The 14,589-nt window shown below is 40.4% G+C and overlaps 1 protein-coding gene across 5 annotated transcripts in view; it reads left to right on the top strand.

The window, feature by feature from the left end:
- LOC131937370 (sodium/hydrogen exchanger 10) overlaps window positions 1-14,589 on the top strand; it is a 63,010-nt gene that overhangs the window by 1,277 nt on the left and 47,144 nt on the right. For all 5 annotated transcript variants that reach the window (XM_059294746.1, XM_059294748.1, XM_059294747.1 and 2 more), the window contains exons 2-13: window positions 290-370; window positions 1,023-1,199; window positions 1,337-1,474; window positions 1,645-1,767; window positions 1,939-2,082; window positions 3,083-3,188; window positions 5,273-5,413; window positions 6,081-6,246; window positions 8,464-8,545; window positions 10,180-10,285; window positions 10,488-10,578; window positions 14,129-14,209. In XM_059294746.1, coding sequence (XP_059150729.1) covers window positions 1,028-1,199; window positions 1,337-1,474; window positions 1,645-1,767; window positions 1,939-2,082; window positions 3,083-3,188; window positions 5,273-5,413; window positions 6,081-6,246; window positions 8,464-8,545; window positions 10,180-10,285; window positions 10,488-10,578; window positions 14,129-14,209 — 1,350 coding nt within the window. In that variant the 5' untranslated portion in view covers window positions 290-370; window positions 1,023-1,027. The remainder of the gene's footprint in view (window positions 1-289; window positions 371-1,022; window positions 1,200-1,336; window positions 1,475-1,644; window positions 1,768-1,938; window positions 2,083-3,082; window positions 3,189-5,272; window positions 5,414-6,080; window positions 6,247-8,463; window positions 8,546-10,179; window positions 10,286-10,487; window positions 10,579-14,128; window positions 14,210-14,589) is intronic.

Genomic DNA, 14,589 nt, shown 5'->3' with positions numbered 1-14,589 from the left:
TTACTAGTTACCTAGTAACTATAGAATCCTATAGTCCTATAGATCTATATTAATAATTAATAACCTATACTATACTATAGGCTAATAATATTATTGAGGTATATGAATGACTATACAACTAGATTGACTAAATCTATAATTCTAAAATAGATTGCTTCATCAATCACTTTATGAGTTACTTTATTGAATTACTGTTTACATACCCGTGATACCTATTACTATTTTACCTATCTTTTTAGAAGTTATTTAATGTTAATTATGTGCTCACTTTATCTTTGAATTTGATCAGCCTTGCTTAGAATTTTAGTGCTGCAGATCACCATTCCATTTCCCCACAGTTTTATTCTGTTTCTCTTTGGATTTATTGCAGGTAAGCCATTAGTCACTTTAGTTAAAGTTACTTATTTTGGTGTTATTTACTGTAGGCCTACTGAGTGGAATACAATGTATTATTGTAATCTAGTTTTCAAGATACACTGAAAGCCACATTTGTCTAATCAAAACTTCATAGTGTAATTGTAGGCCTGAATCCCTGATCAAAACTTACATTGTAACTGTATGCCTGAATAAATGATCAAAACTTACATTGTAACTATGACTATGCCTGAATAAATTATCAAAACTTAACATTGAAATTTTAGGGTTGAATTAATGATCAAAACTTTACAGTGTCTTCTTAATTGTAATAATGGAAGGGATTTCCTCCATCACAATTAAGTGTTACATGTCAACCTGTTGTGTGCCAAATAGATAGTTGACTCTGACTTCAGCCAGCTTTTCTTTCTGGATTTGCTTCCATCAAAGAACAAACTACAAGGCAGCAGTTGTTTTTTATTTTGCAATTGTCTCTCCAAGTGGGTTGCTGTCCCAGCCTCATCTGCCCCTGGGATGGAACTCAGGACTTTTTTGTTCAGCAACCCTGAGCTTTACCGACCAAAGCACGCTGACCCCTACTTTACAGTTTAATTCATTTGATTAATTTCAATGAAGAACATTTGTAATAATCTTGCACTACTTGACAGGTTCTATGTTGGAATCCAGCAAGTACACAGGACTGAAAACAATTGGGACATTGAACCCTGTTGTTTGTATGGAGATTATTGTGCCAATTATCATGTTTGAGACAGCATTTTTTATCAACCAAGAGACATTGAAAATTTCTTGCATACAAATTACTGTCTTAGTTTTACTTAACTTTGGTACGATGATTTTTCTACTCGTTTCCAATAGTTCATTCACAGTTAGAATATTAATAACTTTGAATTAACATTTAAAAATGTGAGTGATGAAGTGAAATAAATGAACTAAAAAAATCCCCAATTATTGTGAACTTCAGGTTTAGCATTAGGTTTTATTGGAATAGTGAGCACAAGATTGTTTGACTATGGTTGGGACTGGACTCATGCAGTTATTCTCTGCTCTGTTGTCACCATGCCAGGTCCAATATTGGGACGGGCTTTCTTAAAAAGACTTTGTAAGTACTGATTTTCTTTCTAGTTTATTCTCTAAATTGACGAGTCACTGAACTATGGGACAAACTGATTCGCTGACCCTTTTAGTGAACTGTAATGTTCAGTAAATTGACGAGTTACTGAAATGGTTTAGCAGGTAAAATATGAAATGATTCTCTGTTTGATATTTCAGCTTCCCCCTTCAAACTTCAACTGTTTCTAGAACTTGAAGCCCTGATTGGGAACTGTGTAGCAATCATCATCTTCAAGTATACTATTCTCATTCATGTAGTTAAAGACAGTTCAGCTATCTCAGGTATTAAATCTGATCCTGCACATTATTATTTAATGCATGAATGATGGCATTACAAAACATAGAAATAATAGACTAAAAGACCAAGTCTTCTTTACCTAATATAATTCTGCATAAAGCATTCTAAGATGATTGAGCTTGTTTGATATTCAGTATCAATATTTTGTATTGAAGGTTTTTTATTGAGTTTACTTGTTGCTCCAATCCTTGGGTTGATTGCATCCAAACTTGTAGCCTTTTGGATAAGAAGAATCGTCAAAGATTGTGCAAATCAGATTTGCATAGTTGTTGCCTCTGTCTACTTTTGTTTTATATTTGGTAAGTAGTGCAATATTTTAACAGAAAAACAAAGAAAAAATTTATTTCTAATTCTATGCTAATACATTTCGTGTGCAGAATTTATTTTTTGTTCAGATATTTTTGCTTAGATGTGAATATTTACCTTGATTTTTTTGGGTTTGCATTTGATTGAAGCATGTTAGGACAATATTTTAAGTGCATTTCATCAATTTCAATGTGTTGCCTATTGTATATTTTTAGACGTGTGACAGTGACCTTGTTGTCAAAACTTGAGTTATTTAAATGTAAACAAAGTGGGCGCTATGTTTCTTGGAACATAGTTGTTGAGGTGCAGGTTTGTCCACACTACCACCCATATGCTGAAGGCGTGCTGTATGAAAGTCTTGAGTGTATGTTAATAATCACCCTTGGTAATAGTGAGGTAATAGCAAGGTGCTCTTGGGAGCCACCGGTTACACTACTGCAGAGGCCCCTGGTTCTGTTGGATCACCAGATGTTGTGTGCCCTATTGTAGGGTGTCCTTTAAAACAAAAAAAAGGTGTCAAAGAGCCCTAGGTGCTGCATGTCACTAGATTGCTGGGGTACCGGCAGACATGCCTGATTCAATTTAGTCAATGATCATAGTTACCCATTGTATCCATAGTCTATGACAATCTTTAAAATGAATATAGGCTCAGTAGTACTCAAGTGAAAGCCCAGGGTGCCTAACTACACCCAGCTGGTGCACCACCCCTTCAAAATTAGTTTTTTTCCCCTGCAGAAACCTCCCCAGGAGTATTCCCAACAACTTCCCAAAGTTTGATGACAATCGGAGTAAAGGTTTAGTAATGCATTAAAGACAAACAGACAGACATGCTTTCATATTTATAAAGTTTTATTGCAGCTAATTACTATAAAATAAAACTTGAATTAGTAATGCATTAAAGACAAACAGACAGACATGCTTTCATATTTATAAAGTTTTATTGCAGCTAATTACTATAAAATAAAACTTGAATTCTTCTGGTTGTGAGTGCAGCCCAATATCTGAACATATCTGGTATATTGGCCATATGTACCATGGGGATATCACTAGCTGGCAAGAGATCAATACTGGGGGAAGGCACTGAGAAGTTCCTCACCAGGTGAGTTGTCAAGGTGGCACACTGTTGTACACAAGGGTCAAGGCTGTTATTGTTTCCTCTGTCAACTTTAGGGGTCAAGTCTGTTATTGTTTCCCCTGTCAACTTTAGGGGTCAAGTCTGTTATTGTTTCCTCTGTCAACTTTAGGGGTCAAGTCTGTTATTGTTTCCTCTGTCAAGACTTGAGTCAAGTCTGTAATTGTTTCCTCTGTCAACTTTAGGGGTCAAGTCTGTTGTTTCCTCTGTCAACTTTAGGGGTCAAGTCTGTTATTGTTACCTCTGTCAACTTTAGGGGTCAAGTCTGTTATTGTTTCCTCTGTCAACTTTAGGGGTCAAGTCTGTTATTGTTTCCTCTGTTAACTTTAGGGGTCAAGTCTGTTATTGTTTCCTCTGTCAACTTTAGGGGTCAAATCTGTTATTGTTTCCTCTGTCAACTTTAGGGGTCAAGTCTGTTATTGTTACCTCTGTCAACTTTAGGGGTCAAGTCTGTTATTGTTTCCTCTGTCAACTTTAGGGGTCAAGTCTGTTATTGTTTCCTCTGTCAACTTTAGGGGTCAAATCTGTTATTGTTTCCTCTGTCAACTTTAGGGGTCAAGTCTGTTATTGTTACCTCTGTCAACTTTAGGGGTCAAGTCTGTTATTGTTTCCTCTGTCAACTTTAGGGGTCAAGTCTGTTATTGTTTCCTCTGTCAAGACTTGAGTCAAGTCTGTTATTGTTTCCTCTGTCAACTTTAGGGGTCAAGTCTGTTATTGTTTCCTCTGTCAACTTTAGGGGTCAAGTCTGTTATTGTTTCCTCTGTCAACTTTAGGGGTCAAGTCTGTTATAATTTCATCTCTCAGCTCATTGCTGTTTTTGTTAGATCAGTCATGTCAAACAATCAGTCATGTCAAACAATCAGTCATGTCAAACAACAGTCATGTCAAACAATCAGTCATGTCAAACAATCAGTCATGTCAAACAACAGTCATGTCAAACAATCAGTCATGTCAAACAACAGTCATGTCAAACAATCAGTCATGTCAAACAACAGTCATGTCAAACAATCAGTCATGTCAAACAATCAGTCATGTCAAACAACAGTCATGTCAAACAATCAGTCATGTCAAACAACAGTCATGTCAAACAATCAGTCATGTCAAACAATCAGTCATGTCAAACAATCAGTCATGTCAAACAACAGTCATGTCAAACAACAGTCATGTCAAACAATCAGTCATGTCAAACAATCAGGCATGTCAAACAACAGTCATGTCAAACAATCAGTCATGTCAAACAACAGTCATGTCAAACAATCAGTCATGTCAAACAACAGTCATGTCAAACAACAGTCATGTCAAACAAGTCATGTCAAACAACAGTCATGTCAAACAATCAGTCATGTCAAACAATCAGTCATGTCAAACAATCAGTCATGTCAAACAACAGTCATGTCAAACAATCAGTCATGTCAAACAATCAGTCATGTCAAACAACAGTCATGTCAAACAATCAGTCATGTCAAACAACAGTCATGTCAAACAACAGTCATGTCAAACAATCAGTCATGTCAAACAATCAGTCATGTCAAACAACAGTCATGTCAAACAATCAGTCATGTCAAACAATCAGTCATGTCAAACAACAGTCATGTCAAACAATCAGTCATGTCAAACAACAGTCATGTCAAACAACAGTCATGTCAAACAATCAGTCATGTCAAACAACAGTCATGTCAAACAACAGTCATGTCAAACAATCAGTCATGTCAAACAATCAGTCATGTCAAACAATCAGTCATGTCAAACAACAGTCATGTCAAACAATCAGTCATGTCAAACAATCAGTCATGTCAAACAACAGTCATGTCAAACAATCAGTCATGTCAAACAACAGTCATGTCAAACAACAGTCATGTCAAACAATCAGTCATGTCAAACAGTCATGTCAAACAACAGTCATGTCAAACAGTCATGTCAAACAACAGTCATGTCAAACAATCAGTCATGTCAAACAATCAGTCATGTCAAACAGTCATGTCAAACAATCAGTCATGTCAAACAGCAGTCATGTCAAACAACACAGAACCTTGTTCTTTATTTCTGTTGAGGTTCCTTCATGTGATCTCAACATTTTTTAACTCCAATTTGATCATGGTCTGTGGTCTGCAAGCTCAAGGCTTGATGTTTAAAGTAACATGGGCAGACATCATTAACATAGTCATTGTGTTTTTTATCTTGAACCTTGTTAGGTAAGCCTTTACTCACATCACTCTAGTTAAAGACTAATTGACCTATGTCCTGACATTTATATGTTATAGTACTAATTGACTTATGAGATGACATTTATATGTTATAGTACTCATTGACCTATGTCCTGACATTTATATGTTATAGTACTAATTGACTTATGAGATGACATTTATATGTTATAGTACTCATTGACCTATGTCCTGACATTTATATGTTATAGTACTCATTAAATTAATAAAGATGTTGTACACAGTTGTCTGTATGTTTTAGGGTTTGTGTCATCTTGATGTTGTACACAGTTGTCTGTATGTTTTAGGGTTTGTGTCATCTTGATGTTGTACACAGTTGTCTGTATGTTTTAGGGTTTGTGTCATATTGATGTTGTACGTCTGTATGTTTTATGGTTTGTGTCATATTGATGTTGTACACAGTTGTCTGTATGTTTTAGGGTTTGTGTCATATTGATGTTGTACGTCTGTATGTTTTAGGGTTTGTGTCATATTGATGTTGTACACAGTTGTCTGTATGTTTTAGGGTTTGTGTCATATTGATGTTGTACGTCTGTATGTTTTAGGGTTTGTGTCATATTGATGTTGTACACAGTTGTCTGTATGTTTTAGGGTTTGTGTCATATTGATGTTGTACACAGTTGTCTGTATGTTTTAGGGTTTGTGTCATATTGATGTTGAGCCCTTTGATGATGTACACTGGTAATTGTCTTTCGTGGAGAAGCATCATGACAGTTTGCCTCTGCAATATTAGAGGTGCAGTCACCATTCTACTCTCACTGTGTTTGCTCAACCAAAAGTTTGAGATCAGCAACCCAGAAAAGGTTAGAATCACCAATTTGTTCTGACTAGTTTTCTCTTTCTAATGCCTCAAGTGCATGTACTAACAAATAATACTTGACCTCTAGATAATTCTAGATTTTCAACATACAGGCACTGATGTAGTAAAACATTGTATTAATCCAACACCAAACATCATGTTTACCTAACACTGCCACAGTAAAACATTGTGTTTACCTAACACTGCCACTGTAAAACATTGTGTTTACCTAACACTGCCACAGTAAAACATTGTGTTTACCTAACTCTGCCACTGTATAACATTGTGTTTACCTAACACTGCCACTGTAAAACATTGTGTAACACTTCCACAGTAAAACATTGTGTTTACCTAACACTGCCACAGTAAAACATTGTGTTTACCTAACTCTGCCACTGTATAACAGTGTGTTTACCTAACACTGCCACTGTAAAACATTGTGTTTACCTAACTCTGCCACAGTAAAACATTGTGTTTACCTAACTCTGCCACAGTAAAACATTGTTTACCTAACACTGCCACAGTAAAACATTGTGTTTACCTAACTCTGCCACTGTATAACATTGTGTTTACCTAACACTGCCACTGTAAAACATTGTGTAACACTTCCACAGTAAAACATTGTGTTTACCTAACACTGCCACAGTAAAACATTGTGTTTACCTAACTCTGCCACTGTATAACATTGTGTTTACCTAACACTGCCACTGTAAAACATTGTGTAACACTTCCACAGTAAAACATTGTGTTTACCTAACACTGCCACAGTAAAACATTGTGTTTACCTAACTCTGCCACTGTATAACATTGTGTTTACCTAACACTGCCACTGTAAAACATTGTGTAACACTTCCACAGTAAAACATTGTGTTTACCTAACTCTGCCAATGTATAACATTGTGTTTACCTAACACTGCCACTGTAAAACATTGTGTTTACCTAACTCTGCCACTGTATAACATTGTGTTTACCTAACACTGCCACAGTAAAACATTGTGTTTACCTAACTCTGCCACAGTAAAACATTGTGTTTACCTAACTCTGCCACAGTAAAACATTGTTTACCTAACACTGCCACAGTAAAACATTGTGTTTACCTAACACTGCCACAGTAAAACATTGTGTTTACCTGCCACAGTATAACATTGTGTTTACCTAACACTGCCACTGTAAAACATTGTGTTTACCTAACACTGCCACAGTAAAACATTGTGTTTACCTAACACTGCCACTGTATAACATTGTGTTTACCTAACACTGCCACTGTAAAACGTTGTGTTTACCTAACACTGCCACAGTAAAACATTGTGTTTACCTAACTCTGCCACTGTATAACATTGTGTTTACCTAACACTGCCACTGTATAACATTGTGTTTACCTAACACTGCCACTGTAAAACATTGTGTTTACCTAACACTGCCACAGTAAAACATTGTGTTTACCTAACACTGCCACAGTATAACATTGTGTTTACCTAACACTGCCACAGTAAAACATTGTGTTTACCTAACACTGCCACTGTAAAACATTGTGTTTACCTAACACTGCCACAGTAAAACATTGTGTAACACTTCCACAGTAAAACATTGTGTTTACCTGCCACAGTATAACATTGTGTTTACCTAACACTGCCACTGTAAAACATTGTTTACCTAACACTGCCACAGTATAACATTGTGTTTACCTAACACTGCCACAGTAAAACATTGTGTTTACCTGCCACTGTATAACATTGTGTTTACCTAACACTGCCACTGTAAAACATTGTGTTTACCTAACACTGCCACAGTAAAACATTGTGTTTACCTAACACTGCCACTGTATAACATTGTGTTTACCTAACACTGCCACTGTAAAACATTGTGTTTACCTAACACTGCCACAGTAAAACATTGTGTTTACCTAACACTGCCACAGTATAACATTGTGTTTACCTAACACTGCCACAGTATAACATTGTGTTTACCTAACACTGCCACAGTAAAACATTGTGTTTACCTAACACTGCCACAGTAAAACATTGTGTTTACCTAACACTGCCACAGTAAAACATTGTGTAACACTTCCACAGTAAAACATTGTGTTTACCTAACTCTGCCACAGTAAAACATTGTGTTTACCTAACACTGCCACAGTAAAACATTGTGTTTACCTAACACTGCCACAGTAAAACATCATGTTTACCTAACACTGCCACTGTATAACACATTTGTTTTTTAGATGTACATTGTGGTGCTTGGACAGATAGTTCTCTCCTTTTTGGTCAATTCAACCATGACAAACATTGTGATCAGATATGACGGTAGGTGCACCTAATTGCTTTCATTATTTTTTCAGAGATCATTTGTTCATAATATCATTTGTCCTGAGATACTGTGTCCTAATATCTTTTGTGCTTGAGATTATTTGTAAGGAAGTACACAAGGTGATTAGATTCTCTCACATCTGGTGGAGGCTATATTTATCCTCTTACAGTTGAGAAGAAATAAGCACAGTATTTATTACCTTGACAGGATGTCAGAGGATATAATCACCTTGTGCATTTCCTCTACAGTATGACGAAATTGTCTGAGGAAAAACTGAAACACTTGTACATAAAACATCAATCTAAGCATCAAAAGATACTTATTTCATTTATTCATTTCAAATTCTTAAAATTTGTTCTGAAAAAAAATCATTATTGTTATTTTCTTAGACTACCCCAAACCCTTTACCTTAACCCTAAGCCAAGCTCCTAGTTTAACCCCTAACCCCTTACCCTAAGTTAAATATAATGCATTGAAAATTAATGCCATTTGCGCTAATATAAAAAAAAACCTACAGTTAATACAGGTTTTATACACGAAACCTCTACTCAATAGCTGCTACACTATTGATTCTGTCGCACAGTGCTTGAACTTGAAACATTGTTGAAAACAACAATGTATTAAATAAAACAAGCCTCTCCTTAAATTTCAAAACATATGTAAGCCCTGCTAGGGGGGGGATACCTTCTTAAAATCTATCCTACCCTTCCCTAGGCTTATCTAACTAACTACTGTCCGGTCAGTGCAAGCCCGGATAAACCCAGACTGGTTAATAACCTAACCTTAGTCTAAATAATAAAACTACTAAAAATAAAACAAAAACTTAAACAATATAATAAAATTTATTTAACAAAATAAATATGGAACCAAGCTTACGAACAAACTAGAATTTAGGTAAAACAGAACACTGGAGACATACAAAACAGAACTCAACGGAACAAAACACCCAATTTCGGACCACTGTCCATACACCACATAAACATGACACAGAAACTCTTCAACACACAGGCCTCAACATTCCAGCAGAATGTCCCTCCATGTCGACACACCACATTCACGAACAAAGAAACCAATACTACGAACAAAGAAACCAATGCTACGCACAAGAAAATAGTCCCTAATACAATAATAAGTAACATTCAGGACATAAAGCAAAGTGGAGCAACAATCCAAAACAAAGTTTGCATAAATAATAACATTAAAATATAAACAAGACACATTAACCAGGCTACAAACCATTGTAAAATCGAAATCATATCAGCGCCATAATAGCGGACTACTTAACTAAAAACCACAACAATCCTCAAAGGAACATAAAAAGCGACATTCGCCTTCTTAGTTACAAATAATTATAATAACAGATAAACACACTCCAGCCGCTCACACATATACACTATGTTGAAACTTTCTAAAGATATGTATGCATATAAATAGAAATATAGGGACCAGATGTGAGAGGAGGCAAGCATGTTGCTTATTTCCTCTATCACTGGCCGATATATCCACTTCCCATCTATATTTTTAGATAGATATATCTAGATATATGAATAAAATAAATGTAAGTATGTCTTAACAACACCAACCATCTTAAAATAGTAGCAGCTATTTCATATCCTTGTTTTTCCTTTAGTTTTAGCGGAGCAGAAGGAATCTAAGTATTGGATATTTCAAAGAACATTGGCCATGCTGGATAACCTGAGGCTGTACACAATCACCATGTTCAAACATCACCATAAGTGAGATGCTAGCGAGTCTTTTTTCTGTCCTATCCTTACCATTCTTTTCTTACAACACTTCTGTTCTAACCTATTAAAAAGTATTTATTTTAATCTGTTAACTCTTTATTATAAGCTCTTGTTTTATTCTCAAGAGTTAATAAATCAGCTGTTGTAAACTGGATTTTCACAAGCTATTTCAACTGAACCTGGATGATTTCAGATTTATCGCAGATGCAGACTGGCAAGTGGTTGAGAAGTTTACACAGCTTCAACACCCTCTCTTCACCCCACCCAAGTACAGGGCTGTACAGGTCAGTTGTCTGCCTAGACCCAGTGTTTACCCAAGTACAGGGCTGTACAGGTCAGTTACCTGCCTAGACCCAGTGTTTACCCCACCCAAGTACAGGGCTGTACAGGTCAGTTGTCTGCCTAGACCCAGTGTTTACCCCACCCAAGTACAGGGCTGTACAGGTCAGTTGTCTGCCTAGACCCAGTGTTTACCCAAGTACAGGGCTGTACAGGTCAGTTACCTGCCTAGACCCAGTGTTTACCCCACCCAAGTACAGGGCTGTACAGGTCAGTTGCCTGCCTAGACCCAGTGTTTACCCAAGTACAGGGCTGTACAGGTCAGTTGTCTGCCTAGACCCAGTGTTTACCCAAGTACAGGGCTGTACAGGTCAGTTGCCTGCCTAGACCCAGTGTTTACCCCACCCAAGTACAGGGCTGTACAGGTCAGTTGCCTGCCTAGACCCAGTGTTTACCCCACCCAAGTACAGGGCTGTACAGGTCAGTTGCCTGCCTAGACCCAGTGTTTACCCCACCCAAGTACAGGGCTGTACAGGTCAGTTGTCTGCCTAGACCCAGTGTTTACCCCACCCAAGTACAGGGCTGTACAGGTCAGTTGCCTGCCTAGACCCAGTGTTTACCCCACCCAAGTACAGGGCTGTACAGGTCAGTTGCCTGCCTAGACCCAGTGTTTACCCCACCCAAGTACAGGGCTGTACAGGTCAGTTGCCTGCCTAGACCCAGTGTTTACCCCACCCAAGTACAGGGCTGTACAGGTCAGTTGCCTGCCTAGACCCAGTGTTTACCCAAGTACAGGGCTGTACAGGTCAGTTGCCTGCCTAGACCCAGTGTTTACCCCACCCAAGTACAGGGCTGTACAGGTCAGTTGCCTGCCTAGACCCAGTGTTTACCCCACCCAAGTACAGGGCTGTACAGGTCAGTTGCCTGCCTAGACCCAGTGTTTACCCAAGTACAGGGCTGTACAGGTCAGTTGCCTGCCTAGACCCAGTGTTTACCCAAGTACAGGGCTGTACAGGTCAGTTGCCTGCCTAGACCCAGTGTTTACACAAGTACAGGGCTGTACAGGTCAGTTGCCTGCCTAGACCCAGTGTTTACCCAAGTACAGGGCTGTACAGGTCAGTTGCCTGCCTAGACCCAGTGTTTACCCAAGTACAGGGCTGTACAGGTCAGTTGCCTGCCTAGACCCAGTGTTTACCCAAGTACAGGGCTGTACAGGTCAGTTGCCTGCCTAGACCCAGTGTTTACCCCACCCAAGTACAGGGCTGTACAGGTCAGTTGCCTGCCTAGACCCAGTGTTTACCCCACCCAAGTACAGGGCTGTACAGGTCAGTTGCCTGCCTAGACCCAGTGTTTACCCAAGTACAGGGCTGTACAGGTCAGTTGCCTGCCTAGACCCAGTGTTTACCCAAGTACAGGGCTGTACAGGTCAGTTGCCTGCCTAGACCCAGTGTTTACCCCACCCAAGTACAGGGCTGTACAGGTCAGTTGCCTGCCTAGACCCAGTGTTTACCCCACCCAAGTACAGGGCTGTACAGGTCAGTTGCCTGCCTAGACCCAGTGTTTACCCCACCCAAGTACAGGGCTGTACAGGTCAGTTGCCTGCCTAGACCCAGTGTTTACCCCACCCAAGTACAGGGCTGTACAGGTCAGTTGCCTGCCTAGACCCAGTGTTTACCCCACCCAAGTACAGGGCTGTACAGGTCAGTTGCCTGCCTAGACCCAGTGTTTACCCCACCCAAGTACAGGGCTGTACAGGTCAGTTGCCTGCCTAGACCCAGTGTTTACACAAGTACAGGGCTGTACAGGTCAGTTGCCTGCCTAGACCCAGTGTTTACCCCACCCAAGTACAGGGCTGTACAGGTCAGTTGCCTGCCTAGACCCAGTGTTTACCCCACCCAAGTACAGGGCTGTACAGGTCAGTTGCCTGCCTAGACCCAGTGTTTACCCAAGTACAGGGCTGTACAGGTCAGTTGCCTGCCTAGACCCAGTGTTTACCCAAGTACAGGGCTGTACAGGTCAGTTGCCTGCCTAGACCCAGTGTTTACCCCACCCAAGTACAGGGCTGTACAGGTCAGTTGCCTGCCTAGACCCAGTGTTTACCCAAGTACAGGGCTGTACAGGTCAGTTGTCTGCCTAGACCCAGTGTTTACCCCACCCAAGTACAGGGCTGTACAGGTCAGTTGCCTGCCTAGACCCAGTGTTTACCCAAGTACAGGGCTGTACAGGTCAGTTGCCTGGCTAGACCCAGTGTTTACCCAAGTACAGGGCTGTACAGGTCAGTTGCCTGTCTAGACCCAGTGTTTACCCAAGTACAGGGCTGTACAGGTCAGTTGCCTGCCTCGACCCAGTGTTTACCCAAGTACAGGGCTGTACAGGTCAGTTGCCTGCCTAGACCCAGTGTTTACCCCACCCAAGTACAGGGCTGTACAGGTCAGTTGCCTGCCTAGACCCAGTGTTTACCCCACCCAAGTACAGGGCTGTACAGGTCAGTTGCCTGCCTAGACCCAGTGTTTACCCCACCCAAGTACAGGGCTGTACAGGTCAGTTGCCTGCCTAGACCCAGTGTTTACCCAAGTACAGGGCTGTACAGGTCAGTTGCCTGCCTAGACCCAGTGTTTACCCAAGTACAGGGCTGTACAGGTCAGTTGCCTGCCTAGACCCAGTGTTTACCCCACCCAAGTACAGGGCTGTACAGGTCAGTTGCCTGCCTAGACCCAGTGTTTACCCAAGTACAGGGCTGTACAGGTCAGTTGCCTGCCTAGACCCAGTGTTTACCCAAGTACAGGGCTGTACAGGTCAGTTGCCTGCCTAGACCCAGTGTTTACCCCACCCAAGTACAGGGCTGTACAGGTCAGTTGCCTGCCTAGACCCAGTGTTTACCCCACCCAAGTACAGGGCTGTACAGGTCAGTTGCCTGCCTAGACCCAGTGTTTACCCCACCCAAGTACAGGGCTGTACAGGTCAGTTGCCTGCCTAGACCCAGTGTTTACCCAAGTACAGGGCTGTACAGGTCAGTTGCCTGCCTAGACCCAGTGTTTACCCCACCCAAGTACAGGGCTGTACAGGTCAGTTGCCTGCCTAGACCCAGAGTTTACCCCACCCAAGTACAGGGCTGTACAGGTCAGTTGCCTGGCTAGACCCAGTGTTTACCCAAGTACAGGGCTGTACAGGTCAGTTGCCTGCCTAGACCCAGTGTTTACCCAAGTACAGGGCTGTACAGGTCAGTTGCCTGCCTAGACCCAGTGTTTACCCAAGTACAGGGCTGTACAGGTCAGTTGCCTGCCTAGACCCAGTGTTTACCCAAGTACAGGGCTGTACAGGTCAGTTGCCTGCCTAGACCCAGTGTTTACCCCACCCAAGTACAGGGCTGTACAGGTCAGTTGCCTGCCTAGACCCAGTGTTTACCCAAGTACAGGGCTGTACAGGTCAGTTGCCTGCCTAGACCCAGTGTTTACCCCACCCAAGTACAGGGCTGTACAGGTCAGTTGCCTGCCTAGACCCAGTGTTTACCCCAGTCTATTAGAGTTAATTGGTAAAAAAAATACACTTTTTCAGTTAATTGGTGAAAAACAAAAAAATCAACAAAATGATAATGTGGACAAGCAAGCCATTGAACGAATTCTTACTATGATGAAGGTCAGTTTAACCATTAGCCACAACTTACTATGATGAAGGTCAGTTTAACCATTACCCACAACATATGATGAAGGTCAGTTTAACCATTAGCCACAACATATGATGAAGGTCAGTTTAACCATTAGCCACAACATATGATGAAGGTTAGTTTAACCATTACCCACAACATATGATGAAGGTCAGTTTAACCATTAGCCACAACATATGATGAAGGTCAGTTTAACCATTAGCCACAACATATGATGAAGGTCAGTTTAACCATTAGCCACAACATATGATGAAGGTCAGTTTAACCATTAGCCACAACATATGATGAAGGTCAGTTTAACCATTAGCCACAACATATGATGAAGGTCAGTTTAACCATTAGCCACAACCTA

Source organism: Physella acuta, unplaced genomic scaffold, assembly GCF_028476545.2.
Source record: "Physella acuta isolate Inbredline_101_S28 unplaced genomic scaffold, ASM2847654v3 ptg000208l, whole genome shotgun sequence".
Taxonomy (NCBI): domain Eukaryota; kingdom Metazoa; phylum Mollusca; class Gastropoda; family Physidae; genus Physella; species Physella acuta.
Note: the sequence above shows the minus strand (reverse complement) of the source record. Positions and strands in the feature narration are given on the sequence as shown.